The sequence below is a fragment of the Leptosomus discolor genome, chromosome 23 (genome assembly GCF_034619465.1).
Source record: "Leptosomus discolor isolate bLepDis1 chromosome 23, bLepDis1.hap2, whole genome shotgun sequence".
In the NCBI taxonomy this organism is placed as follows: Eukaryota; Metazoa; Chordata; class Aves; order Leptosomiformes; family Leptosomidae; genus Leptosomus; species Leptosomus discolor.
Window position 1 is genome coordinate 6,070,371 of NC_141413.1, and position 19,153 is coordinate 6,089,523.

The window sequence follows — 19,153 nt, forward strand, 5'->3', positions numbered from 1 at the left end:
GATCCTTAGTGGAATGAGAAAAGAAATTTTCAGAAGCAGAGATTTGCTTTGCTAATAAAAGAGGAACAATTTAAGGCTTTGGCTATTCTGTGTGTCAGTATGAAACCACATATTTAATTCTGCCTATAGCCTTATCATTTTCTTTAACTCTTATACAAAGGTGCAATTCCAAGGCACTTAACAGCACCGATCTGGCTGTGACTAAGGCTTTTTGTGGCTTTATTAAGAGGCACTATGCCAAGCATTAGAAAAAGTTCACGGCAGCAATGCTTTAATTTGCTTAACTCGCAGTATCTTGTATACGCACACATTCCCTGTGCCACCAACTCCTTTGCTTCCCTTTTTGGATCATCACTCTGTGAACCAACTTAGCATTTTTGTGACTGGCAGGAGCTGGACATCAGGATATCAAGCAAGAGGAGGAAGCACTGGGAACACAGAAGCAAGATAAGCGAGGCAGACCAGAAGGCAGCATGCTCCAAACCTGAGGAAGTGATGCAGGAAAACTCAGCAAGGTACAACAGACCTCTCTCTGTGAGAAGCAAGCAGTGGGAGAGATGCAAAAGACAGATGTAAAGTGACCATTTGAGGCTTATATACCACAGCCTGTACGTAGTGCTTAGCACTAAGACAAGCTACGTGTGCATTACCTGCTCCCTACATAAACCTTGCAAAGCCTTCCTTGCAAAACACACCATGTGGCTACTTAAGATTTTTTTTCTTCTTGAGGGGAGAACAAAATGACCATTTTATTCATCATTAATATTTGTGCCCATGCTGTTACTTTTTCCTCAACAGCACACATGAGGATACTCAACATATCAAACATGAATTCCCTTACAACCTTAATAGATTTGCATTAGTGAATATTATTTACTACCAAAATTCAGCATTACTGACCTTCTGAACATGGAAGCAAGTGCATTTGTTTGTCCAAACATTTGTGTGACATAGGCATGTTATTTATGACAGTGAAGCATGGCTTCAAAAGTATCTTCAGTGTAACTCAGCTGGTTTAATGGACGGTGATATTAGATCCATACTTTTCACCCTGATGTTACAAGGGCTGGCAAATACATGAAAGAGAGCAAGGAATCTGAGTAATAACTTAATGGAAGAACAGCACAAAACCAAACCCAGACCACAGAGGGAACAAAAGGCCCAATTTTCTGATTCCTAACTTGTTTAGTTTACTACATCATTAAGGCTTTCAAGGAATAATCACAATTTGTCCTTGCAACTTCTCAGACTTTGAGATACCTTTTTTGTAATCTTAATGATTTAAAAAATGAGGCTCATTTATCTACTTAAAAACATTAAGAATTTTGCCTATTATTTGTTCAAAGGGCTATTTGGTTGTAGGGTGGGATGGTGAGGAATGAAAGACTTGTTTGCAAGGTGGGGGTTGTCCAAGCATGGCATCCGTTTTGATAACCTAGTTTTAGTCCTTCATTGTTACAATACTCAGAAGCCTCTGGGCATAGGAGACTAAAAGTTGTTGTTATTATTATTATTATTCATAAATATGGTTGTTCAGACTATAAAACATGTTGCACAACACGAAATAGCTTGGTGACACAGTGCGAGGTCTTCACTGAACTGATTGGCAATGCTAAAAACCAGCAGTAAGCCTGCACCATAAAGAGGGCATTTAAACTCAACTTCAGGGAAGTTGGAAGCCAGTCCATAGCAGGCTTCTGTCAAGAGATTTTACTGCTAGTTTGCAGGGTCTTGTGTTTGTAGAATTTTCAGTTTCTTGGTAGACCCTAAACTTTTAAAGCCTTGAATCACAACTATTTATCACCCATCAGGGAGCTACATAAAATGTATTTTCCTTCAGAATGACTATTCTCATAAAAAAACTAATTTAAAAAAAAAAAAGACAATTAAGAATATTTTTCAAAAATCTACAATATAGCCCAACTAACAGGGATTCTTAAAACTAAATGCTATGAACCACAAAAATTAATGCCACCTGCAAGCTGTAAATATGTGTATCATTTAATTTTTTTCCCAAGTATTTTCTTTGGCTGTTACATTCAGCTGAACAAGGCCTAAAAATTGTCAAACTAAATTCTTGTTTAAGAGTAGAGCTCTAACTATTGCCAGTTTGAGTGAAACACACATCCAGGTTTAGGGAATATGTTTTATTTATTTTGGCTGCAGCGCAGGGTAGAACATTTTCCATCCCATCCGAATGCAGTCAAAAAAGGTTTTGAAATATTGCACAATAAAAGCCATTCATTATATCTGTCTCCTCTCCCTTCCAAAAACAAAAATGGCTGTCCAGTTCCAAATCTGTGCAGGGGGCAGGAAGATGGGAGTCAAGGGGTCACTGGAAATAACCCAAGACTAACACCAGGTTTTTCAGGTTTGAGTTAGGGAATATGTTCCATGCCCTCATTCCCAGCGCACACAGGTTTTTCTTCTTCCCCCTCCAAAGCTTGGTTAAAGTAGTTAATTGCTCTGTTCTGCACAATTTACAGGACTTAATTACAAAACTAATACATTAGCCTTCTTGTCTATAAGTCACAGGCACAACTTCATCTTTTCCACTGGGACACAGTGAAATCAGACCTTACCTTATTTCAAGTTAAAACATTTTGATTTGCACTGTTTACCTCCCAATTTTAAAAATGTGCAATTTGAAGGAGTACACGACTACACTTTACAGTTTGGTTTTAGATTTATTTCCATTGCTTACCTACCTGTTAGCATCTTGAAAAGGAAATTTTTTTCACTACCCACTCCTGTTCCTGTGTGCTTAAGCTATACTTGGCATACTTCAATGGCTTTTTTTTTTTTTTTATTCCTCTCTCCGTTTTCTTGTACGTAGCTCTAACAATGCTTTTTTGTTTGCTTCCTTGTGCATAAATCAGCTCATCACTAAAGCCTTTCCAGGTCTAAGCGAACTAAAACAGTGCTAGAAGATTCAGAGTGAGAAGGAGGAAGAGCAGAGCACAAACATTTGAGTGCATTTCTAAACAGCAACTAGACTAGATGAACATACAACAGTGAAATTCATATGCAACTCTCAGGTGCTTCAGTATCCCCTTCTATCGCCCAATTAGTCAGAAGGAGGTAGAGAAAAATAAGCTGAAGATCAGATGAAGCTTTATGTACAACTGATGATTTTTTTAAAAAAGTATATACAATTCATGTTATTTTCTTTCCCCTGCTTATCATGAGTGTCAGGTTGAAAAATCTGTTTTACTTCTGTTAACTCACATGTCAGAAAACTTGGTCATATCGTCTCCACTTTTGTAACTTCTGTGCATCTTCATTACGGCAAAATACTGGCATAGAATAATTCCTGGAAAACACTAACACTTTCCCTTTAAAACTTCCTGAAGAATTCAAGTTGTTCTTTGTATCTCCAGCTTACTAATGTTAAGCAAATTTAAGCAAAGACCATTCCAGCTGGGAAATACTCCTTACTGCTAGTTGTCAGATATTCAGCTATCTGAAAATGTATCAAGACTGCACTTGATAGGATAGCACAAGCAAAAGCGGTATGTAATTACTCTTACTTATTAACGACATCATAATTATAGAGTGGCAAAATAATCAGTCTTTCTAGGACCCACCACTTGTCCTCTACGTCAGTCAGAGCACGGTAATTACATGGCAAACCGCTAAATGCAATTATTCGGCAATATACGTTTAGCGCTCACTGTTACCGTACCTGAAGCCATTTAAAGTCTATACAATACAGCACTCGGCGTTAGCCAAGTGCTTCTAAACACAAAGTAACCTTTATGACAACCTTCTACAGAGGAAAAAGCCTCCCTGTAGAAGAGTAGGGAGAGTAAATGCACACTGGGAGACCGCAGCAGCCGACTCCCTGGTCTAACACAGTGTGCAGTGATGCTTCACCAATCGAACAAAACCATGACTCAGTTCTACGCTGCTGACTTCGTGCCGCCTTCTGTCCAAAGGCTTTCCTGCAAATAAAACTGCAGGTTCTATCAGAGTGACTAAGCTGGCCTAATGTGACAGAACACCATTCAAACCTACTTCAGACAGTGCTGCAATTAACAGCTGAAAACTAGAACCACAAACTCAAAATATCCTGACACCTGTCTGCACTCGCACACAATATACCTTCATTTGAATTCCTGCACCCCAACATAGCAATGAAGACAGGAGATGACTTCAGAAATTCCTCTGTTGACTGCATAGGGATAGTGAAGTCGTCGGTCATTCACAGGTTAATGCCAACTCAATGTTAGGAAAGCAAACCTGAAAATGGAACAGCATTGTTCACTCTGCTGTTCACAGCTCCTGTATAACAGCACGGCCACCAAGGTGTAGGTTACACTACTTCAGGAGTCTGGAGACAGTCTTCTGAGGAAGAGCAGTGAGTCACATGGGTTCTGAATGTTTAAAGTGCTAAGACCATTTTACTAGCCTTGCATGAAGAGCTCTCTCCCAAACTCCCCAGTGCCTTCCCATGCTAAACAGCCCCCAGTGTTCGTAATTCTCCAGCTCCCTATTCCATGATAGATTCTATCTCAGGACTTAACTATTAGGCAAGTCCCAAACCCCCTCTTGCAACCCTAATCTCTAGCAATCAGAAAACACAGCCAGAAGGGACCTCAAGAGGCCATCCAGGCCCTATCCCTACCCCTAGGAAGGATCGTATTTCATTCCTGACAGATATTTGTTTAATCTGTTCCTAAAAGCCTCCAGTGATGGAGATTCCACAACTTCCCAAGGCAATGTATTCCCATGCTCAACTATCTCTGCTGCTGGAACTTTTCCTTAACGTTTAACAGAGACATTTTTCTCTAATTTAAACACACACATTATTTCTTGTCCCATTCAGTACAGACACGGAGAACAGATTATTACCCCACCACCGCCCTACAACCACCTTCTGCCTAACTGAAGACTTGGCTCCTCTCAAGCCCTCTCCAGATTAAGTCCCATTAACTGCAACCTCTGATTTCTCTGTAGGTTCTGACCTCACCCTCATGCAAGCCATGCAAACCGCCCTCAAGCATCTACACATAATTCCTCATAACCCTCTTCAACCAAGCTGTGCCAGGAAGAAAATCCAAGCTTTGTTTTCTTCTCCTTCGCCTTGCTCTTCTGTTTCTGGCTTTAGTTACACTCCAGTTCACATCTAAAGTGCACTTAGCCTACGCACTCCAGAAACCTCAAGGGAGAATTCTCTTTAGCGCTGCTGTGACTGATGCCTGTGACTGCAATGTCACAGAAAGCACGTTCGAGGCAGCCTTTTAGATGGAGCCCTCTGGTACCACACATGCTAGTTTATTGCCTCTTCCTCCAGGACAACTCTTTACCCGACCTGATGACATAGGTCTGGTATTCAGTGCCTGACACCCACAGCCTCCAAAGGTTTCACTCGCTGCTAGATTTGATATCCAAAAGCCATCAGGTAAACCTGAACATCTCGGCTCCAACTGCAGGGCTCTACTGTGTTCAGGAAGGCAGCGTGATTTCCATATAGTCCTAGCTGAACACAGGGTATAGCCTGGAAAAGTGAAACACTTCATTTCAGTGCATAGTTCAGTGGCTGGTTTGATTTTTTTTTCCAATGTTAGAAGTAACAGCTATTATTAGTTTCAATCTCAAGGAGCTTTAGATTCTAACCTCAGCTGGTATCTCTTCAAAGATTTTGTACATTATGGTATTATTTTCAAATTCAGTTACAATCGTAAAACCTCATGTCAGACTGCCCTCTCCTGGTAAGCCAACAGACTGCTGTCACAACAAGATCCACCCCGAGTGCCTATTGCCGTTGTTTCCAAATCCAAACCCGTCATTCCGACACAAAAGCAAACCCCAAAATAAAACACCAAGGAAACCGTTCTGATAACTTCAGTAATGTTTCCAAAGCAGCATAAGCATAACGAACAGCATTTAAGCAGCGGAAGTTTCTTCCGAATTGCCTTAGGAGTTCTTGTCTTGGGAGAAACTGATGATGTCTGCAGAGAAAAGTAAAACATGCATAAAAATGGAAACTGTTCTGTTTGCTTTTAAGCTTCATAAAAGTAGCCAAGTACTTAGAGTATTTTATTCCACATCAATAACGTTAAAAACAAGGTCACAGAAGAGATCACGTTCAACAGCAAGCTATTTCCTTCAAGCTGGCACAGGTATTTCACTAGCGCTGAAACAGAGCAGTATGAAAAATGAAAGCAACAGCAAATGTTTAAGTAGACCACCTACAGTCATCACTTTTTATTGCGTTGTTCAAACGAGAAAAATGAGAACAGCACGATGACAGGTCAACTACCGAACAACATGCACTGCAGTTAGTACTCGCACACTGAAGACTGGAAATGTCCAGAAGTGAAGTACAGCTTTATTTATGTGATGAATGTTTCGCCCTCCTCAGCCAATTTAATTTTTTTAAAATTCACGTTATATACAACAAAGGTTTAAAAGAGAAGCTGAATCATTAACTCTTTCTAACATAAAATTTAGTCTAACTTACAGGAACTCTACTCCTGCTCGTGCCCAGAGGTAAAGCAAAGTCTTTCCAGAAGATGGTAACAGCTTTCCCGCCTTCTACTCTCCTTCAAGCCAGAAGTGATTTCTTTCATATTTGCAGAGAATCTCCAGGGGGTTTTTAGGATATTTTTGAAATCTGGAAGAAAATTCACGCAGATTTCAAAAGCAATTTATAAGGAATGATCAAGCACATGGGAAACATCAACACTTTATGCCCTTTCAGCCAGAACTGCTTGTTTTACAATATCATGGTTTAACTACTAGAGACAAATTCACATTTTATCTTCTTCAGTTAAACTTCAAAAATATAACACAATCTTCAGCTTGAATATCTTGTTCTTTCAAAACAAGAGCCTAATCAGCAAAATATGGATGGGTACCAGCTCTCAACCATCTAAGAAGTAACTTGTCACTACAGGCCATTTTTTGAACTATGAAATTTGTTCCTCTTTACTTAAAACAGCTGAGAGTCACATGTTTGCTGATGTCTCCATTTAGCAACTTCACATGTTGATTGTGCAGTTGAGAGCGGTGCAAGATGGTTGCTAAACACAGCCAGCCTAACAATCCCAACTGAGTTTCAAGGGCAAAAATCCCACACTACAGGTCCCTGTGTGCAGGCACCACAACTGCAAACACTCACCTGAACACAAGGGGATCCCAGGCTGTGATAACACACGTACAAATGCACGCACAAACACTATTTAAACTCTGTATATTGTCTTACTGCTGTATCTTGCACAAAACTCACTAGCCCCTAGGAGCAACCCTTCCAGCTGAGAAAAGTTAGTCTTCACCCTCTTGAAATGACTGAATTGGGTGTTGCAGAGCAAATCAGTCATTTATGACATTAGCAGTGTTTAATTGCTATTGCTCTGTAGACAGCACTAAAGCATGAAAACACGTAAGCAAGGACATAGGCTCCAATAAAGAGGTGACGTCAAATTCAGTTCAACATGGGAGAAAAAATTTTTATCCTCTCGATTACCTGCCATGACTGTCTACCAGACCAGTGCTGAGCCAAGCTAGGTCCTCCACACAGTTCTGACCTTCAAGCATTTTAGGCATAAGACAAGGAAAATCAGCTCCAAGTAATCCAGAAAATTAATAAGGACATAATGAGTAAGGAAATGTAAGTAAGAGAAAAGAAAATAGCACTCCAGAGAGAGAACGTAAGAATCTAATACTGACCTTCACTTCAGAAAATCAGCGGTAGCTGAAGCCTCACTAAATGTTATTTTCAAGAGGTATTTCTACTTCTTCAGTGTGCTTTTGGTTACTTTTGTCCTTCCTACATACAGAATTTGTTATGCTCCTTTTCTGGGTCTGAGACCAAGTGCTTGTTTCTTGAGGTGTGGATACACACGTTCTTCTCCCCCTCCATCTTTTGCAAGGACCATCAGCAAAACAAACAGAGTCGTTGTTCTCCTTCCCTGGTGCTGGCAAGTGGATGAGATTTCGCTCTCTGTGGTGAACATTCTCAGCTTCTGTAAGGACGGACGTGCTTATTGTTCTCCTGATTTTGCGAGCAGAAGCCAGCAGGGGAGGGCTCCTTTCAACCTCACTGGGTACTTGAACCCACGCAAGTCCTTTAATTTCTGCATCTTTATGTAATCTCATGCTGCGCCTCACTCTCTTTTCACGGCTGTTATCGCTCTTTCTTCTCAAAGGCCCTAAGGAGTCACGCTTTAGTTGAGGAGCAGATAAGACTTCTTCCACATTAAAATTGTTTCCAGTTATTTCCAGTTCATCAACAGGAGGAAAACAGATGGCACTGCTCCTTCTCCTTAGTGGGCCACCTCTTCTAGAATCTTTCTGTGGACACTGAGTTCTTTGGGCAGCCTCAGGTACACCAGCATCCTGCTGCTCCAGAAATTCTAGCCCAGTTAGCTGCTCTGCATTACTTAGGAGATTTTCTTGTAATTTCTCATTTTCTATCAAGGAACCACTTTCTTTCACCTCTTTTACACATGCAGCCTCTGTACCTTGTTGGAAATAGTCAGGTGTATCAAACCCACACTTTGTATCTGGCACAATCTTTGAAAACTGAAAAAAAAAAAAATTAATTATTATTTTAATATAGGGAAAAGGTAATACACAAAAAAATGGTTTCAAACAGCTGACAACCAAACAACTGCTCCTGTTTTCCTCATCAAATCTAGTCATTCTCAAAAAACCCCAACCAACCAACCCACAGAATCTGCATGTTGGAGTCTGCTCCTCTGTGGAGACAAACTTCTGTTGCTTGTGGCCTTGTCCCGTTGAGTTCTGAACCCTCCTGCCAAGGGTGGAGATTCCATGGCCTCTCCAGGCAGCCTGTTCCAGTGTTGGACCACTCTTTGCTTTTTTTCTTCTCCCAACACATTACTTTTTTGACCCAACACCATCAAGCACAATTCTGCCTTATGTTCTAGGAGCACCCTTAAGCATATCAGTCACCTCATGATCAATGCCTGACTGATCCCCCTCTGACACCTGGAACGCTGTCCCGCCGGAGCTGCTGGCTTCTGCAGCGTCCAGGTCCTCAGGGCTTGAATACACAGCAGCTGCTGTGATGTTCTTCCCTCTCATTCTTTCAACCACTGGCTTCTGTGGAACGTCCTTGCGAGCACTCCCGGATTTGGTATTATCTAAAAATAAGTCTCCTGAATTAGAGTAAACACATGGTTACTTGACTCTACTTGTGAATGTCTGAAATATTTTTTTTTAATATTTTATTATTTATTAATTACAAGAAAAGCTTTAGATAGTATATTACTTACATAAAAGTAACCTTCTAAACAACCATTCCACAGAAATTGTGTAAAAAAACCCAAAAAACCACCACAAAACCACCCAAGAGAAACCACCCTGCACATCACTTAACTATTCATGCCCAACTTATCTGTTTTAAAGACTATGACAGTATCAGTATATAGTTGAAGTAGAGGCTTTTTTTGGTCAGCTTTACACTGCAGTCCAACAAGAGCTAAATTTATCCAGTTGGAGATTATTAATCTATTAGATCCTCTGGATTCTACTATTACAGAAGCAGTGAAGTAAAAAGAAAAAAATGAAGTAAAAAAATGAAGTAAAGCCACCGTATACTGGGCTCTTTACCTATGCACAGAACCCAAGACAACTAACAACAGGTTTTTTTATCTAACTGCTGAAATAAAAAATTAGAAGCAACAGAAAGAGCAAGGCAAAACAAAACTAAAACCCACATTACCTAAAAAAAGGGCATTTGCCTTTGGCAAGTTTGGAGACGAGGCAGAAGAGAAAACCTCTGGAATTTCAGGGATAGGGCTGAGAAGGGGTTTCTTAGAAGCCATCTCTCTCTCTCCATATAATGACTTTTTTACTTTTTTCTTTCTTCTTTTCCCATAGGTTGTACGTTTTGTTTTCTGAGAAGACCGAATAGAGCACAATGTAATTACAATGATCTTGTACATATTTGCCAACAAATAAGTGACACCATTATTGGATTTTGATGGATAGCAGCTGCTTCTCTTAAAATGAGGGTTCCACTTGTTCTGCCATCTACAAAATTAATCTAAAAATCCAAAGCAAAGGAGAATTACTTCTCAAACCTGACATCTGATTTGTTTCATTTAACCAAATCCAGAAATCAAAGAAATTAGTCTTTGAGCTCAAAACTACAGATTCTTCATTTATGCTTAGTTTGAAAAGGAATATGTGCTTTCCCTTCCAATACATGAAAGCAAAAACCTTTTAGAAGTCTCACACCTTTACAACACCTCAGTAGTACAAAATTGGGCAAGTTCAAAGAACTACTACTGCATACACTCGGTAAGCGAAGAACCATAAACTCATTTTCTGTCCCTGAAGTCTGGGAAGTGACACCCGCCCCGTCCTCCACCTCCATGAAGTACTCTTTTTGCCCTACAAGCACCCGAACCTGCTAACCAGCCTTACCAAGCAGCAAGAAAGAGGGGTGTGGCATTAAGCGCAGGAAAACAAGACGGGCACGAAAGGGAATAGTGGCAGGAACAGGAAATATAACGCCCTTCAGAAAATCTTTATGACAAAGACCAAAATAATCACATAAAACACACAAGAAAGAAGAGATGCTTGGATAGAGAAACAAAGGCCCATTCACCCACCGCAGTGGGCTGTCACTTACTTGTGTCTTCTTGGCAGCAGATGTGGTTATATTCTTTTGCCTTTGAAACTTGTTCTTTCTTGGATTTTCAGTCTCTTTCACCTTCTGAGTGTTTGTGGCTCCTGAGATGCTAAAATCAGTCCCCTCTGAAATGGTGCTATGCTGTTGAGGAACATTTTTATGTCGCTGGGGTGCATGTGGTGTACCCGCACACACATACACCTGCTTTTGTTACAAAAGACACCCCAGTCCAACAGTCACAAGAATCCCATTGCAATTTCATATATGAGGTCATAAGAGCTGGACACTCGCAACTGGAAATTGAGATTTATAGACCTCATCTCTCCACACAGAACAATACAGTCTATTTGTGCAAAAACGACATTCTAATGAGAATATAGTAAATTTTCACCTTCAGCTATTTCGTTCAGAGAAGATGGGTTACTTTTTTCATACTACTTTTTTTTTGCCTTCCCTCTCCAATAAAGCACACGAGAACTGTACAACAGCGACGCCTGAAAGCACTTCTTACAGAAAGCGTTGTACAATAATTTCTATGCACCTTAAAATTCCAGCAGCCAGCAGAGATACACGTATGATATTCTGCCTGCCCTATGGTTAGCAGACAAAATGGTTACCAAGAAGATCTGTGGCGCTGGAGTTGGGAACAACCACACTTTCAGTGACACCGAAAGTCATCACAGGTTGCAGAATAAACTTGACCTTATTAGCCTCCATCTCACGTTCCTATGTCTGAAAGGAATTACATCAAATAGAAAACTTAGACAGAAACCTTTGTTTCCATGTTCAATTTTCTGATATTACAAGGTTTTTTTTTTTTGAGTCCCACGAGTAAAGCTCCTGATCCTATGACTGAAAGTCTATGAATAAATCCCTTCTGAATTTTGCCAGAGTACTTGGGAAAGTTCCTGGAAAATTCAATTGAAATCTTAAATTTAAGTATCAGGCTATAACCAACAATGTTTTCAATAACTGGAAAACCACTTTCACTCAAAAATGAGATTTCCTTAAGACAATTACTGCATGAACATGAGCTATTTCCATATACCTGGATATGTACAATCCTCATACCTGAGGCTGTAACAACTCTTACAAGCATCACGAGGTATAAAAGATAAAAATTCTGCCTGAAGAAATTAAAAAACCAAAACAAACATCACCACTAAAGAAACTTACCTTGCTTTTAGTAGAAGAACGAGTTTTTATCTTATCAGATTTGTCAGTTTCTGCTATTATATATGAAGAAAATAAGAATATTGATTCAGTTTCAATATAAAAAGTTAATCACATTTTTTGAGGAAATTATCCACATAATTTCTAACACTATTCACAGCGTGTTTAGTCATCTTAGCCTTGAGGACTATCAAACATGGCAAGATAAAAAAAAAAACTTAACTTGCTTTACAAAGCAGAGGAAAAGAAAACTTGCGAGGATTTGGTAACAAAATAATTAGCACACAGCTTTCACAGAGACACATACATACATGTGCACAATCCCCTTCCAATCTTTTCGTTGCTGTCTTGCTTGCTCTTTTAAAAACATCCACATTACAGTATCAGAATCCAGAGAATAAGCCAAATTACCTAAAGCAGGAAGTCTAATTAGATCAGCCTCTTTCACAGAAAAATACCACAAAGTCAAATAACATGGAGTTAACCTAAACAACAGGTAAATCTGTAGCTGCTCCAAAGACCTCCAGAAGAAAGCAAGAGCACTGAAATTTTATCACAATATACCCCCTGTATAAACACAAACAACCCCCCCCGTGCCATCTCTCCATTTCCAGATACAGAAAGACACACTATTTAATAATAAAAAAACAAGTTGGGGTTACCTTCTGCATTTTCAACAGGTAAGAGATCTTCTGCAGCAACAGAAGCCTCCACGAACTCTTGAAGAGGCTCAACACTTTCCTTTAAACAAAAAAAGTTAATTTTTTTAGCAATATACTATACCAAGGTGAAAAACACCTTGTCCATTAGTGTTTGAAACAGCCAGGTAATTTTATTTATTTTTTTTTTCCTTAAAGAATACGGTAGCTCATTTTTCTATATATGGCAAAAAGAAATACAGTAGCAAAAGTATATAAATAAGCCAAGTGCTACCAGTACTCAACTTTAAACATAGCTCTACAGGCCAAAACACTATTTAGAATTCATAAAGCAAAAGAAAAAGTTGCCAGTGTCATCCGAAACCTTCAAGCAGACTCTGTTTTAATATTTTAGCCATTTCTTTTCAAAATGAAGCAGAAAAAATAAACAAAAATTGACCGTTCACAGAGACTAAGAGGGTGTTTTTACAGCTAAAACCAACAAAAAACCTTACATCACAGCAATCAAAGTTGGGCGGGGATAATGGTTCTGCAGTGAGACTGGAGCTCGCAGAAGGGCTATCACTTTGTAACCCTGGGTGACGGACTGGCATGGCTCCTTTGCGTACCGGAGTATTTGCAGGCAAAGCTTCGTCAAATATTTCTGGGCTTAGAACTTCTCCAAAGGTCACTCTTTTCTTCTTTGGCTTTCCAGAGCTACATCTTTCAGTTTCCTCTATTGTAATAACACACATAAGATTGCTTAGTGAATTTAAAACAGAATTTTCAGACAGCAGAGACTTTTCAAGGTCTTTCTATGGGTCTTAACATTCTCTTAAAAATCACCTCCCTCAAACAAACAGCAAAATACCACTTTACCTGCCCTGTGGGTTCAACCAGAATTTCCAGTATGGCTTTATTACAGTATCAAGAATTAAGGAAGAAAGAAAACAGAAGACTAAAAATGACTAGCTGTCCCACAAGTTCTAGTTGACAAGTGTAAAATTGCTTGAAAACCCGGTGATTCTGTTCTAGTATTAGAGGCTTTCTGAAGTTTCGGGGTGGGATTATTTTTTTAACAGCCATTATTTTCCTTGGCAACCTTATTTTCCACTTCGTGCAGCAGGATGCCACACATGAGCTACTTCAGTGCTGGTTAATGCATATCATTCTTCCGGTTTCCCAAAGAGACATAACCTTATGATCCCACATGATATTCTGCCCATTCAAAACCAAAAGGGGAATCTGACCTGTTTGCAGCGCTTCAAAGACTTTTGCACAGTCCGAGACTGTGAGAGAGTCACCTCCTCCTCTGTCAACAGCATCGCTCGAGCATTCCTGTCAAATTTAAGTGATTCAATCACCTGTTCAATACCATTGAATCAAAGTATTGTCCTTGTTCAAATCAACAGTGAAAATTACTTTTTCTGTAAGCAACATCAAATAACCAGTCCTATTGTTTAAAAAAACTACTTGTTTTCTAAACAAATAAAACTCAAGACCATGCATATGGATCTTCCCACAACATGAAAGCTTCAAACCAGGCTCCCAAGACGACCAGCCAGCAAACAGATACCCATTGATAGCATTATAGTATTTCTGATGCGTGTCAATTAGTCAGAAAGTATTGTTCACAATGATTCAACTTCTGCTCATCCAATAAGGACTGCAGAAGCTCATCCTTAGTATTAGTACCTCCATGTAAGTCAGGGAACCCACCTCCATGCCATCCATTTGTTGCTTCACTGGTGTTTTCTTCAAGGCAGATTGCAGACAGGAGCCACTCTGTGTGTGTTCACTCAGTGAAATATTTCCCATTCGTGGTGGTGTGGTAGGGGGCTCGCTTTCATCAAATATGTCCAAGCTTAGTTCTTCCCCAAAACTAACTTTCTTTCTGCTTAGATCTGACGTAATGTTACTTCTGACATCTTTAGTGAGATGGTCAGAACTGAAATCTTTGGAGGAATCAGACAGATCTGACAATTAAAGACTGAAGGAAAACTGTGAAGGCTTTATTTAGTATCCACTCGTTCCTAATTTTCTGCCATTATTGTGCCACACTTACATTTCACATTTTGAGAAACGTACAAAACATACCAAAGGGCACAGTGCTCGAAGACAAGCCATCCAGCTATTTCCTTCCTATGCACTGTGCTTAAGTAAAAACTGTACTGAAGCAGCTGGGAATTCAGTTTTTAAACTGGGACTTGAGCCTCCTCTGCAGCAGCACTTGAACAGATCATTGTTTGCGAGTGCTTTTTTTTTTTTTGTTCCCCCAATGTCAAAGTTTTATCAATTTCTACTGCATTATAAATTGTAGACTAGACGACAGACATGGGATGACTGCTTGTGGAACGTTTCCTTACAAATACTCTAAGTATTTTTACTTTCTAACAAGAATATCACAAAGATTATAACAGTGGTGAATCCTCTTACCATGGCCTGTTCCTAAGATACCTCTCATTGGAACAGCCTCCGACGACTCAATAGGATTGTGCTGCTCATAAACCCACTCCTAGAGAAAAAGTTACAAGATGATATATATACATAGCATCTACTTATCTATATGTACACACCCACACAACACAATAAAGAAATAAAAAACTACTTGCAAGTGCTGCCTTTTAAAATAGCATGAACTCTTGAGTTTTTTAACCCCATACTCCAGGATTTCAGCGTTTTCTCAATCATCCACCACTTTAGTTGAATTTGTTTTCCCAAAACACCAAGGCTAAATGCTTAAAAAGACTAGACATCAGAAATGAAAAAAAGAGGGAACGAAAAACTTGTATTTTTTAATCACTAGTTTAGGAAGTTTCTTCCTAACCTCCATCTAACTGTTACACTGTCACAGCTGTTTTACAGCTCAGAAGCTGCTTGGTCCAGCAGCAGCACAGGACACACCTAGCAAAAGGGACCTCGTCTTCACTGGTTTTATACAGGACGCTAACAAACAGATCACTACAGATACTTAAATAGAAGATAAATTAACTTCTCCTTCTGTATACAAGTACATCCTCTTCTTTTGCATGGAATATCAGGTAACTGCCAAACAGATAGAAGGTGGAGATTAAAAATTGCATTTGAAGTCATCCCAATGCTCAACAAAGTTGGTTTTGACACCTGAGAAAAGCTGTACTTGCCAGATCTGTGAATCTGACATCTCAGATGGTTACAGCTGTGGATTAAGACATATCTAAATTTTATTAGCAGAATAAAACAAGCTTTTCCATGTGACCCTCAGAAGAGAGTATAATCTTATTGACCAGAACAGCTTATAGCATGGACACTGAACAGCTGCATGTAAAAGAAAACTGAGGGCAGCCCCAGAAGAGCCAGCAGCAGGTATCTGAGGCGAGGCTACACTCACTGTCAGTGCAAAGGGCTCTGTGCTCAGGCCAATTTTCCTTCCTTTGACTTGTCACAATAAGACATAAAATTCTTACACGGGAGAGCTGCTGAGCTACTCATTTCCCCCATGTTCTTTTCCTCACACTTATAGAAGTACCTTGGAAACAGCAGCAGCAGGTTCAGTGACAGTCACATCTCGGCATGAAGACAAGATGGTGCAGATCTTGGTATCAGACTTACTGCTGTTGGTCAAATTTTGTCTTAAATTTTCCTTCAAATCAGCTCCTCTGCTGTCTGATGTGAACTTTTCACTCCACTGATCCAGGTTCTTCTCTTTTGTAAGAAGTACTTTGCTCTGAGCTGCATCAATTGAAAACAAAAGAAAAACCAAACAACAAACCACAAAGACAAACTTCAGATTTTTCAATGAATGCTCTTTTTGTGTTTCTTCAGCAAGAGGAAGGCAAGATTCAAAGAGCTAGATAACTTTCCAGTCAGGAAGAAGAAAACACAAGCAATTTTTAGTTCTGCTTTGAAAATAACATTACCAAATCTTCAAAACAAAGCCAGTTATTCTTTTCATATACATTTGAGTAAGAACCACCAATACTCGGCAAGTAAAGCTTCATAGCTTGTTTTACACTATCATCTTCTCTCAGCCCGACTTGCTTTTGCAATCCTTACTATTTTCATTGAGAAATAAGGATGTTAAAAACACAGTAATGTAATGTGATTTCTAAAATTACCGCACTGAAGTTATTAACCAAAAGTCTGCACATCACAATCAAGAGATAAAAACAGTGATCATAAAAACCATTCTCAGCTTCATGGAAAAAGTGTGAAAATGCTAACGCTTAGAGAAAAGTAAATTAAAGGGAATAAATCTAGAAGTAAAACTAAGAAAACAGTCACAAAAACACTAGTTAATTTTTCTTAGGGGGTTATTCTGAGAAGCCACTACTCAGGATGCGCTAATAAGATAGTTTAAACAAACAAAACCACCTCAAACCAAACACAACGCCCCTGTGCCAATCCTTATAAAGGAAGATTTCTTTTGTTTTATAGTAATTGCTGATGCTTTTTGGCCTAAAGCAAGACCTGACGTTTAAGATAAATCATTGACCAGAAATACAACCAACTTACAACAGCCTGCTTCCCGGGAAGCACCAGCCACTTGTGACAGTCCAGAGAAGTGAGTCTCCTCTTTAGCTTCTTGTACCGCATTAAAAGATGTTTCAAAGGCATTTATCTTGTCCTTCAACACTCTGACGTTTTCACGTTTAAAAGGACTAACCTGCTAAAACACAATTAACCTCATGAGACTTTGTTCCTCCCCCCCCCAAGATGACACGGGCTTTATTACTTTGTCTTTGTACTTTGGCATAAAACAAACTCAGAGAAGCAGCAAGTCTTGTATCTATGGCTGCAATTTTAATTATATAGTTAAAATATGCAAAAAAGGAACCATATCAAGAAATCTGAAGTTTCACTGCCTCTAAAACCCCCTTATTCTAAAGTAAGGTGTCCAAGGGAAGTCAACAAAGGCCATGGTTATTCCTTCTACTGTGTCCTTCCTGAGACTTGTCTTCTCCTTCCGACAGCATGTGTTGGCTCCTGAGGGGGAACTGAACTGGCAGACACTTGAGAAAGACTCTCACCTGTATAAAACCTTCTTTTTGCCTGTTGCTCCTCTGTTGGGCAAGGTATTGAATAAGGGTGTTATTTTCTGGTGACCCCCGTACTCCAATTGTAGATCTTCGTCTAAATTTTAGTGAAGCTGGAGACTTCCCTGAAACAGGGACAGGAGGAAAGGGGAAAAAAATGAATTTCTTTCAAGTAAGAACATCTAAAGCTTTAAAACGGTAATTTTTTTCTTTTTGTTTTAAGCGTGATTTATGCTATTTATGAAAATACCCAAAGTTAGCAGCTCAGCTCAAGAAACCTTCCTGAGCAAAAGCAAATTAACTTCCTAAAAGCAAGTTAATATTTAACTAAACTATATACCAAGTGAGGAGCTGTCTGTCTTCTACGTTTTCCACTGCTAGTTAAGCAGATGCCTACCAATACTTGCAGGACTTGTCCTCTACTCCCTTGTGAAACTCACTGACACCCAATCAACTGCACAGCAGAGAGTTAAACAGGGAACATCGTATCACAGTCCTGTCCTTGGGCATAGTCAAGCTCAGCCAGACAGCCTGAAGTGGACCCAAATCAAAGCTTTTGATAAGCGCCTGGACAAGATGACCTCCAGATGTCCCTCTGAGAAGGGCAGCAGCCATTAGTCACACCAGACTTACCTATAGAGTGCCTAGTAAAATTTTCTTGAGTAATCCCAAATTCAGAAGCTGTTACAGTTGCAAAATCAATAGGTTTTTTCTTCTGTTTCTCTGATGTTCCACAATCAGATTTTTCTTCTGCTTTGTGCCTATTGGGGGTCAAATAGCATTCAGCCCCTAAAGAAACAGATTGACTTGAAAATTTTTCCTTGCTGTTCAAAGGCGAGGTAGGTTCACCAACCATATCCCCTTTCCATGTGTCAAAACAGCCTTCAGTGAACCGACAGCTAACAACATCCTCCTTGCTGCGGCACGATTCCTTCTTGAGGCCTTTGCTGTGTTTCAGGGCGCTTTTTTGCAACTGTGCCTGGTTCCCACCACTTAAATTCTCCTTCTTGGATGCCTTTACTTCTGATTTAGTCACTTTGCAAATCTTCTGGCCTTTTGACAGATCAGGGAAAACGGCCTCTTCCTTCTCTTCAGTGTATCTACTGTTGTTCTCTTTAACTTCCAGGGGAGCATTTATAGTCTTAGGTGATCTGTGCATTGTTAGTGATTTATTTTAAGAAACATTTAGTCAGTCTTTGCTCTTCTGTAATTAGACATACCTATCAAAAGAAAAAATTAATAGGTATTCGGTAAGAGCAGGAGTTCTCAAACTTCTACCAAATCTAGGTTTTTCCCAGGACAAGGTGTTTAAGAGCGTGCTGGAAAGGGAAAGTCACGTCTCCAGCAAGCTGCCCAGACAGGACCACAAGGCGAGCGCCACGAAGAGCAACGCACAGCAATACAAACCTGCAGCAGCCTTCCACGAGTGAGGAAACACAAGGTTATGCTTTCACTCCTCATCAAACTCCCACTCCATGCTGGTATAACAGATGTTAAGCACAATCACACGGTGATGGTTTGCTCCGTGTGCTGCAACACGTATTAGCAGTTTAATACCAACTGGGAAATTTAAGACGCTAACGTTTTTGTGTTTAGTTTCTTGGATTTTAAGTTAAGCATGTAGAATTCAACAATGTTAGTCTGAAACTTCGGTTGCACAAAATGTGAATTTTCCCCTACTTTGCGTAACACGAACGAAGCGGTTCAATATCCCGCGT

At 39.7% G+C, this 19,153-nt stretch overlaps 1 protein-coding gene across 1 annotated transcript; it reads right to left on the bottom strand.

Annotated features, from left to right (window-relative positions):
* Nucleotides 1-6,314: 6,314 nt before the first annotated feature.
* On the bottom strand, nucleotides 6,315-18,862 carry CDCA2 (cell division cycle associated 2). The gene is made up of 16 exons (XM_009950600.2): nucleotides 18,843-18,862; nucleotides 18,069-18,655; nucleotides 17,430-17,560; nucleotides 16,915-17,068; nucleotides 15,929-16,131; nucleotides 14,857-14,935; nucleotides 14,140-14,375; nucleotides 13,671-13,758; nucleotides 12,936-13,156; nucleotides 12,445-12,523; nucleotides 11,786-11,838; nucleotides 10,610-10,750; nucleotides 9,695-9,869; nucleotides 8,923-9,128; nucleotides 7,675-8,529; nucleotides 6,315-6,619 (listed from the first exon to the last, which is right to left on the bottom strand). The coding sequence occupies exons 2-15, from the start codon at nucleotides 18,592-18,594 to the stop codon at nucleotides 7,711-7,713; spliced, it is 3,111 nt and encodes a 1,036-aa protein (XP_009948902.2). The 5' UTR covers nucleotides 18,595-18,655; nucleotides 18,843-18,862; the 3' UTR covers nucleotides 6,315-6,619; nucleotides 7,675-7,710.
* Nucleotides 18,863-19,153: the final 291 nt, after the last annotated feature.

Bases quoted from the DNA above. Each gene is read 5' to 3' on its own strand.
- CDCA2 (XM_009950600.2), bottom strand. From the start codon at position 18,594: ATGCACAGATCACCTAAGACTATAAATGCTCCCCTGGAAGTTAAAGAG. The intron at 12,524-12,935 runs GTAAGGTTTTTT...TTTTGTTTAAAG, and splicing joins CCAACTTTGATTGCTGTGAT to GAAAGTGTTGAGCCTCTTCA. The intron at 11,839-12,444 runs GTAACCCCAACT...CATATATAATAG, and splicing joins ACCTGTTGAAAATGCAGAAG to CAGAAACTGACAAATCTGAT.